General features: G+C 32.2%; 1 protein-coding gene across 1 annotated transcript in view; it reads right to left on the bottom strand.

The window, feature by feature from the left end:
• Window positions 1-208: 208 nt before the first annotated feature.
• The window catches only part of LOC150092911 (malectin-A), a 168,109-nt gene continuing 158,354 nt past the window's right edge, over window positions 209-9,963 (bottom strand). Inside the window, exon 4 of the mRNA XM_090413265.1 lies at window positions 209-3,145. Within this exon, the coding sequence (XP_090269391.1) occupies window positions 2,937-3,145 (209 nt within the window). The 3' untranslated portion in view covers window positions 209-2,936. The remainder of the gene's footprint in view (window positions 3,146-9,963) is intronic.

The raw sequence follows: 9,963 nt of genomic DNA, 5'->3' as shown, positions 1-9,963 counted from the left end.
CAGTTTCTCATTTTTTAAAACGAGATACTGCCAAAAATTGTATACATATTTACTGAGCAATATATATACACATACACACACACACACACACACTAAAATGCTTCTTATTTTAAAATAATATCTACATATCATTATTACTATTAGCAGTAAAGAGCATTCACAATCTCAATTATTACCTTCACCACAAGCTGCGTGTGGAGTTATAGAATAATTTTTTGAGACTAACATATCAAACACATATTTCATAAAAAATTGTGAAATATAAAAAAAAAGGTCAAGGATTCAAGAGTGGCAAAAAAAATGTCTTTAATCAGGATAATTCATACTTATAAAAAAACTCAAATATAAGTTTTAGTTCAAATCCTCTGGGAATTTACAGAGCAGAACTTTTTCTCTGCATGGACAACTTTCATATGCACTATGCAATTTTCCTTTAGTATGAAAGGTAGAAAAGCACCATCATTAAGAATGAAGAAAGACAGTTAATTATTTTACTCTTATATGGTTTCTAGTGAAGCAAACTATGGCTTATTTGAATAGAAAGAGGTAAACCAGAGATGGGTTTACCCATCTCTGACATAGTAAGTACAATAACAGAATTGGAAAATACATTAATAAGTTTTTCCACTTGGTTAAAAAAAAGTAAATGATATTATACAAGAAATTATATTCTTGTTTAAATCCTTTACCAAGAGTAAGCAACTACCGTTTGTGTGTAAAGTATCATTATGACTACATGTACACAGTTGCTGTTGACAGTGCCTTCCTTTCAGATGTGTATGTTGCCATACATGTGGAAAGGTTTTGACCTTTCCTGGGATCTCATCAATGGGAGCTAGACTCAGGGTAAAACTGAGATTACACAAATTCAGAAGTCATATATTTTATATGCAAATAGTAAAATGGTGTATCAGCAAATTATTAAAATGCTCCAGGGCAGAGATAGTGGCAGAAAGTATTCCCACTTTGTTACAAAGTAAATTATACTAGACAAGAAATTATATTCTTGTTTTAATCCTCCACCCAAAAGCAAAAACATTTTGTGCATGAAGTATCTTCACAACTAGGATACTTCTATATAGAGATTTGACCTCAGAAAGGGATTTATGAGAAATGATTCATTTCTGCATATTGGGCATCTTAAATGAATATTATTTATTGTCTAGTATAAACTTACTTTGGAACCAATTGGAACAGTTAATATGGTGGTACAGCATTTTACTAGTTGTATATGGAAAATATGACTTCTGAGTCAATTCATTGATTTTAACCTCCATAACTTTCTGTATTTTGATCTTACTGATGAGATCTCAATAAAGGTTGAAATTGGTCTGGAAATGACCCTTCTCATAATGCTTAGCGATATACATGTCTGAAAGGAAGTGTTATGAATTACTGTACTGAAGCAACTGATGTAAAGTCAACAACCTCGACATAACAAGTGGCCTAGTTAAAATACATGAATATACTTGTGCAAATTGTCTTTGCTCACAGTTGGATGAAGGATTAAAACAAGAACTTCTTGTCTGGTATAACAGGCTGGAACATACTAGTTTTTAAAACATTAAATACACAACATTTCAGTATAAAGCAGCTAACAAAAAACAAACATAAGCATTTACAAATGAATATGGATGTGATATAAGACTTTATGGAGACCTAGCTACTTAAGAATTGTTTATTATAAATGAATATTGAAACAAAAAATATTAGAGAACACTGCAAATACATCAATAAGAAAAATGATTCATTTCTGCATACTGGGCATCTTAAGTTTCATTTTATCTCCACCTTTAAAATCCATCAGTATTTAAAATGGGTGTGATCTTTTTATACATTTAATTCACATTCCTCACATTCAATTCAAGACAATATAGTACATCCCAGGAAAACTCATATATTAAATAAACACCAAACGTTATGGTTTATTTACATTTTTTTTTCTAGATATTTACTAAAACAACTTCAAACAAGCTTATGAAACTTAAACAAAACAATCTGATTAGTTGCGGTGGGTGATGGCAACCGAGGAAAAGAGACAGGAGAGGAATTCCATATTACAATTCTCATTCACATATACCATAGTAATTATCACAGAATTATAATACACCTGCAACACATAAATGAAAAATTAAATTATAATCACTTGGTATTTACAGCAACATCACCATCTCCAATTTAAAAAAAAAAAATTATATATATATATATATATATATATATTTGCAGCTAAGTTTTTCTAATAAAAGGAAAGCTTCTTATATATGTAGTTTTAATTTTTCACACATATGTAATTTAAATTTAAAACACTTAAGATGAATTATGATTTTCATATATTTAATATGATAATTACATACCCTCAAACAGGAATAAAGCTAAACTTTCTCAATATATTTTCCTGCTGCCAAATAATGGCATCTGCTTTAAATACTTAGTCGATAAGTTTTCTTTTTCCTTTCTTTTTTTTTTTATTTTTAAATACTACATTATACTATTTTTCAGCATTCAGCTATTCCCCAATTTTTTTTTTAAATTAAAGTTGTTCTGCTATATTGCTAAAAAATATATTTAGCAGCATCAGTTATGTAATATGAAATCAGGAAACTTTCTACATGAATGAATCATCATTAAGATATACATATATATATACGTTTTTTTTTTAATTATAATTAGCATATTAAATTCTATCTTTTCTTTTGGAGTTGTATATTATATAAATAGGAGTTGTATATTATTTTTCCAATTCCATGAAGGTACTATTCAAATACAAAATGAAATATATATAAAAATAAACAGAACCCCCCTAAACCTAAAATGCAGATTCCAAACATTTGTTCATACATTACCCACCAGGAAGTGTTTTGTATAACAAAGATGAAGTGCCACTTTCTCAGGACAAGAAAACAACATGTTATTGTGCTATCTAAAAAAAAATTACATCACAACCTGCACAGGCAAAACAGCAGTGGAATAAAGGCACCTATGGCAACAAAAATGGGGAGCATAGTGCTACTATCATCTGTTTCATAGGGATTGGGACTACGTGGCCCAGAAGGTCTTCTCACAGGAGATGCTTTTCTTTCTGCTTGCATATCTTCCTCCTCCTCTTCTTTTTCTTCTTGTGTCAATGAAGGGAGAAGTGGAACATCTGTTAATAAAAAGAACATTTAAACATCAGCATTAGGGACAGCAACTGAATTTATTGCAGACATTAACTGTATAATGTTTCTGATACAAAACAGCATAATACTGAAATTATTATTATTATTATTATGTGCCACCTACTCTACAACTCTGTCGGTCGATAATCCTTTAACCTGTCAACTACAGCAAACCACAACTACCATCACCATCTACTGCCCACCACCACTAGCATTTTCAGAGACAATCACAAATATCCATGCCCATGCAGGATTCGAACCTGCAGCCTTTTGGCTGGAGGCGGATACACTATCCACTCAGCGAACCCAGTTGGCATTATATTAATTTGGAAAAGAAATCTCCCCCCCCCCTTACTAATGAAGGCTGCTCCCAACCCATATCTCACAGAACTATGTGTAAAGAATTGAAGAGGATCAGTATTGGCAGTCACATGATTATATGAAAACCACTGATTTCTGCAAAGAAATGGAAAGTGTTTACAGTGGTATCAGGAACACTATGACTTGCCACTGGAAGACTAGAAAAAAGTCATGGTACACATGAATCATGGCACACATTTTGTATTCACCCATTTCTGTATAGAGGTAGGCAGAGCTTAGCAGGACCCCCATGAACCCAGCTTGGCTTGTAAACACAACTCAAGGTTCTGAAAGTGGTGTCGTGATGTGAGACATGTTCTGCTGGTATGGAACGGGTCCCTTGATATTGCTTTAAGGTCGGGTCTCCTCAAAGGAATATCTGAACATTGTTGCTGATCAAGTCCATCCTGCAATGTTGACTTTTGATCCAGCAGGTGACAGTTGTTTCATGGATGACAATACTATTGTCCATCACTTGTGCAAGAAATGTTCAGCAAACATGACAGTGTCCTCCACCATCTCACCTGGCTGCCACAAACCCCCAGATCTAAACCCCGTTGAGAATGTAGGGGGACATATTAAGAAAAAAGATCCGGGAGCAAAGTCATCTTCCATCAAATCTGAGCCAGTAAAAGGACTGTCTGGTGAATGCTTGGTATGTTGTATATAGATGCAATTCAACATCGATCTACACCAAACCACATATGTGCTATAATTTGGGCTAAATGAGGTCCAACACGGCATTAAATAAAAGTTTCTTTTTCAGAGTGACTGGGATGTGTAAGAGAATAATTATTTCATTTCTTGATGGGTAAAATTAAGTTATAAATTTCAGATACTGAAATGTGAAATACACATTGTGAAATAAATATTATAATTTTACCACATATTTCACAACAATTAAGAAAAAGAATTATTAGTGAAGTTAGCACTCTACAAATAATAAAAAAAACAACAATAATAATAAATTAAAGATACCAAGAAATTATATATTTGGTTTAATCCTTTATCCAAGTGTAAGCAAACAAAGTTTGCACCTAAAGTATTTTCAGGACTTGGGCAACTCGTGGTAAAGGTGGTATTGACTTCACATCACTTGCCTTAGTATCCCATGATGCTAAGCACATCTCCTTGCGGACATGTATAATGCTATGCATTATGGGAAGGGTCACTACCAACAACAATAATAATGTTTCGTTTTTTAACTGCATTTATACTACTGAATATAAAGTTTGTGATATTTTAAAAATTAGGCTCAAAATAAGAACGTAATGCAATTTAACATAATTTCTTAGTCAGAAAAGCAGAGAGAGTTGTTCACAAACAACAACAGTGCTAAATCAAAATCTGTAAGCATAGTGACATGGCATGGATATTTCCACATATCAGAACAGTGCAAGAAAAATAAAAGAAAACGTTCAAACCATATTTATTTCACAATAAATTTTGCTTGATAGCATTTTTTCTTCAGAATATTTTAAAATAAGTTTTTAACACAAGCTTTGGAAATTAGTGCAAAGCTAATTTCCAAATTTTCTTTCCAATTTTCCAATTTCCAAACTAATTTTCTTTTAGTACCAAAAAAGAAATCACTGCACATTTGATAAATACATTTACTGCTAATTTAGATATGTGGCATTTTAGAAATAGCTATACTTTAATTACTGTTTTACACTAAAATGTATGAGCATGTTCCCGAAGTGATTTACATTTGTAACAGCTGTCTTGGGAGTGGTTTGGAAAACAAATTAAGCAATATCTCGATTAATGCGCTCTTTAATGCAGGTGTATTAATCGAAAACGCATTAATTGAATATTATATTCAATATAATTGGGGAACAATTATATTGAATATAACTGTTCTCAAATTTCTTTTTTTGACCCTTTTTTTTTTTTTTATAAAAGGGTTTGGGGATATCTCAGGACCTAGTTAAAGGAAAACCATGAATCTGAAAGACAAAAAACATATTCAGAATATAAATTTATTATTCTACTTCTTAACAAAGAATTGAGCTAACATAGTTTGCTGGGCATTCTGTTTCTTTTTTTCATACAACTGACGATATGGCCGTATTGCTTCTTCTACTCTTCTGCAAATTGTACTGCTCTCTTCATCAGGGTCAGCCTCTAAGCATTGCCGCTTAAAAACTTCGATAGTACGAAAAATATTTTCAAACTGTTTCTGTGAAATCTCTTTGGGATTGTCAGTAATTAAATTTTCTTCATATTCTTCAGGATCTTTCTGCTGTGATCTAAATTTAGCAGGTCAGAATCACTAATTTCTCAGAATGAGATTTAATTAACTTAGATTCATTTGAAAAGGCCATAAAATCATTTGCACAATGTCGAAGAATGTGCTTCCAAACAGCTTGCATATTGCTAGCAGTAATTTCATTCAACTCTGCAACTTTATAACAAGGCTGAGATTTCTCTGATTTGGCCAGAAAAGTCTTGGAAGGCATTCACTTTCAAAAAAGGCTGGTTTCATTGACATTAAATATTTGTTGGTCACAATAGCCCCCTTCTTATACAATGTTCTTCAAAATCTCTGGATAATTTGCAGCCACCTCCTTATCTCACTTGCAGCTTCGCCTGTGATTAGAATATCATGTAGGCTATTTCTCTTTCTGAAACTCTCAAACCACCCAGCACACTAGCATGGAATTCTTTTTCTTTTCCATCATTGATAGCCCTTTCTTTCAAGGTTACAAAGAGACTTCATGCTTTTGATTTAATAAGGTCAGTGCTTAGCAGGATCCATTTTTGGTTACAATCTTCAATCCATCTAGAAAGAAGTGTCTCTAATTCATTCATTATAATACTTTGATTTCAAGTGCATGCATGATGAACTTGAAGCAGCCTTACCTTTTTTTTTTTTTTTTTGTATTCAGCAGCTTTGCTTAAAATTGCTCTTATAGTTGATTCACCAATTTTTGTGTTCTTGTCCTATCTTTGCTCTGGACTCTTTGTTCATTTTTCTTTATTATTTCAAAATTTTCTTCCAAAGAGTTACTTTTTGAATAATTTTCACACTTACACTTTTTGCTCACTAATTTTTTTATTCATGATGAAAGGTTGGGAAAATACTTTAAAATAAAAAAAGTAAGGAAAACAATTGCAAAGGAGGCGTGAGATATGATCATCGAAATGCTATGTAATTAGCAGATGACATAAATTTTGGCAGTACATTTGGAACATAGTGTAGTACTGTATGCCATTAAAAAATAACTTTGTAAAATGTTTTATGTCGGTAACTAAATTATTTCATTCTGGTGAGTGATTTTTTAAAATAGTTAGCCATAAAAAATTTATAGATAGAAAATTTTTAAAATCTGTAGCATTTATTTTTAAGATGTATATAAGCGCACTAATTTAATTTTAGAGACAGACTAATCGAATTTGGGTATAGAAAAAAAAATAATGCACTAATCGGAGGTACATATATTTCAGATATCTGTATCTGAAATATCTGCAGAATAAGTGGGCACCCCCCCCCCGATCCACCCAAAAAAAGTCGAATGCTTATATAACAAAAATACACTTTTTTTTTTATTTAAAAAAATCAAATCCTTCTTTCTTTCCAAGATAACTGTATCAAATAATTTATAATTTTTTATATAATAAAAGTGAAATTGATTATTATAAATTAAACAATTATTTTGACAAATACTGTATCAGCCTGTAAAAGAAATATCTATTTCTTTTTAGGATGTTTGCTAATCAATCAATTGAAAATGAAACAAGACATAGCTATGTATTCTGCCCTACTGATTGAAGCTCTTCAGCATGACTTCTGGAAGTGTTCTTTCTTTTCTTTCTCAATAGCAGTGGGAATAATCTAGCCTTTTCCTCCAGTTGAGAGGATTATTATCTAGTATTTCTAAAACATAGCTTATTTCAGAAATAACAACCTAGCAGCAATTTTTTTAGGAAAAAGACTAACACTACTGAACTTCCTTTTGTGTGCCATACACATAAACAGTTTACATATGGTGAAAATACAGCATGGTATTTATAAAATTAAAAATAATTTCAGCAAATAGCTGAACAACTGATTGTAGATTGCAAAGAAATAGAAGTACCTGCTTTGAAAGATACATTATTACCTTATCTTACCTCTTTTGCAAAAATGAAGTAATAGATTTAGAATACTGTCTGTATAAACTTTCAAACCAGTAGAAAATTGGACAGAGTAGTTATTTATAATTTGATTCCAGCAGCAGAGGGGGGGGGGAAGAGCAGAGGGAGGGTGCAAATGGAAATCTTCATAATGAGCATAAGTTATATAAATACTATGCTATATTCATCAAATCTACAGCAGTGTTTAAGCACTGGATATTATAGGAATGTTCACCCAACAAAAAACTAAAAAAAAAACAAAAGCAAAAAATCATCTTTTGCAATTTTAAGTGGAAGCAAATAAGTTCATAATGAAATATCACTGGATAAAAATTTTTGATATTAAATAAGTCTCACAATGAATAATGCAATTTAGCATCATTTGTTGTTCATAAAAACAGAAAAACTCATTTCTAAAAAAGAAGCGTCATGATCATTATAATGTAATTTGGAAAAAAAATAATAATAAATAAAAAAATTACATATCTAACATAATTTTCAATGCAAGCATTTGAATATTGTGCAAAAATAATTGCTGAAATTTTGTCAGTAAAGTGAAAGAACATAAGTTGTATAAGTTGTGTTGTTCCATTGCACTGATTTGAAAAGAACAGAAAAGACATCAAATTTACTACTACTAAATAAATTCATTGGCAAAGCTAATCTGTGGTTAGTTTCAGGACTGATAATTTTCCCACATATGAAAATTTAGTTTTTATATTTGGGAATAGACAATAAATAAACTGTGCCACAAAAAGTTTAAATACTGAAAGACAATGAAGTAAATTCCAAGTAACACAGCATACTTTAAGTCAAGTGATATACAAGGCTAATTCTAATGGCTCTACAATCACTATTAAGGGATGCAATTACACGATGCAAGGCAGAATGCTGATGATATTTTGATCCATGAAAAATCCTAAGGTGTCCAAGTATCTCATTCACTTTGGCTAGTTATGAGGAATCCTGCGTGAAGGAATGCCTAGGGAAGTGTTTATCAAAGGAGAAACACTGCTCCAGGCAGAATGCCAGAGGTTTGCTGCCAAATTTTGATATAAAAAATGTTCTCATCCAAATCACAGTGCACTTGTGCCTATTTATACAATTATATTTGTACTAGGGGGGCTCTCCCCCGACGCCTATGGCGCCCAACCCCCCCGTGTTCTGGACTGGTAGGCTAGTTCTCCTTGAATTCCGATGACTTGACACGCAGGGAAGCCCCTGAGTTTCAAAATGCTTCAAATAACTTGACAAAAACGTTACAGCCTACGTTTCAAGCCAACATCACATCCGTTTCCAATTTCAGCTTATCATTTTATAGTATAGAGTAGATAAAAAAATTTGCCAGTCCAATATTTATGCAACATTTGTTTATTTTGCTGCAAATGCTAAACTAAAGTGCCACCAATAGACAGCAATTACATCATCAAGTACTGTGGGCTGTTTAGGTAACATGCTTGGTTATGGTTATTGGAAGTTTTTCCACTTGGTTATACAGCAATCCCTTGATTAGTGCGACTAATGCATTCTTTAAAACAGGCGCATTAATTGAAAACGTACTAATCGAATATAATAACCTATGGGAAAATGTATAATTCGTTCCTCATATTTCTTTTTTGACCCTTAATTTTTTTAAATAAAAGAATTAGGGTGTCTCAGGGCCTAGTTAAAGGAAAACCATGAAGTTGGAAGACAATAAAACATATTCAGAACATAAATTTATTATTCTGCTTCTTAACAAAGAATTGAGCTAATGTAGTTTGGCAGGCATTCTATTTCTTTTTTCATACAACTGACGGTATGGCCCTATTGCCTCTTCTGCAAATTTTACTGGTTCTCTCTTCACCACGGTCAATTTCTAAGCAGTGCTGCTTAAAAACTTTGATTGTACAAAAACTATTTGAAATAGTTAGCCATAAAAAATGTACAGATCGAAAATTTTTAAAATCTGTCACATTTATTTTTAAGATGTATATAGGCGCACTAATCGAATTTGGGTATCGAAAAAAAATGAAGCACTAATCGAGGGATTGCTGTACTATAAATGAAAGATGCTGAGAAATTCTTGGTTTAATCCTTTATCCAAGTATAAGCAAACAAACTTTGTGCCTGAAGTATTTTCAGGACAGGGCAACTCGTATATAGAAGCTAATGACAGCACATCACTTGCCTTAGCATCCCGTAATGCAAAGTACATCTCCTTGCAGACATATATAATGCTATGAATTATGGGAAGAGTCACCATCCAAACCGGTTTCGACCTTTATTGAGGTGAAAAAGTAAAGGGTTGCTAATCATGGGCCTAGAGTAGTTAGTATAGGGATGC

Source organism: Typopeltis vanoorti, chromosome 24, assembly GCF_054136105.1.
Source record: "Typopeltis vanoorti isolate ZY-2024b chromosome 24, IOZ_Tvanoo_1.0, whole genome shotgun sequence".
Lineage (NCBI taxonomy): Eukaryota > Metazoa > Arthropoda > Arachnida > Uropygi > Thelyphonidae > Typopeltis > Typopeltis vanoorti.
Note: the sequence above shows the minus strand (reverse complement) of the source record. Positions and strands in the feature narration are given on the sequence as shown.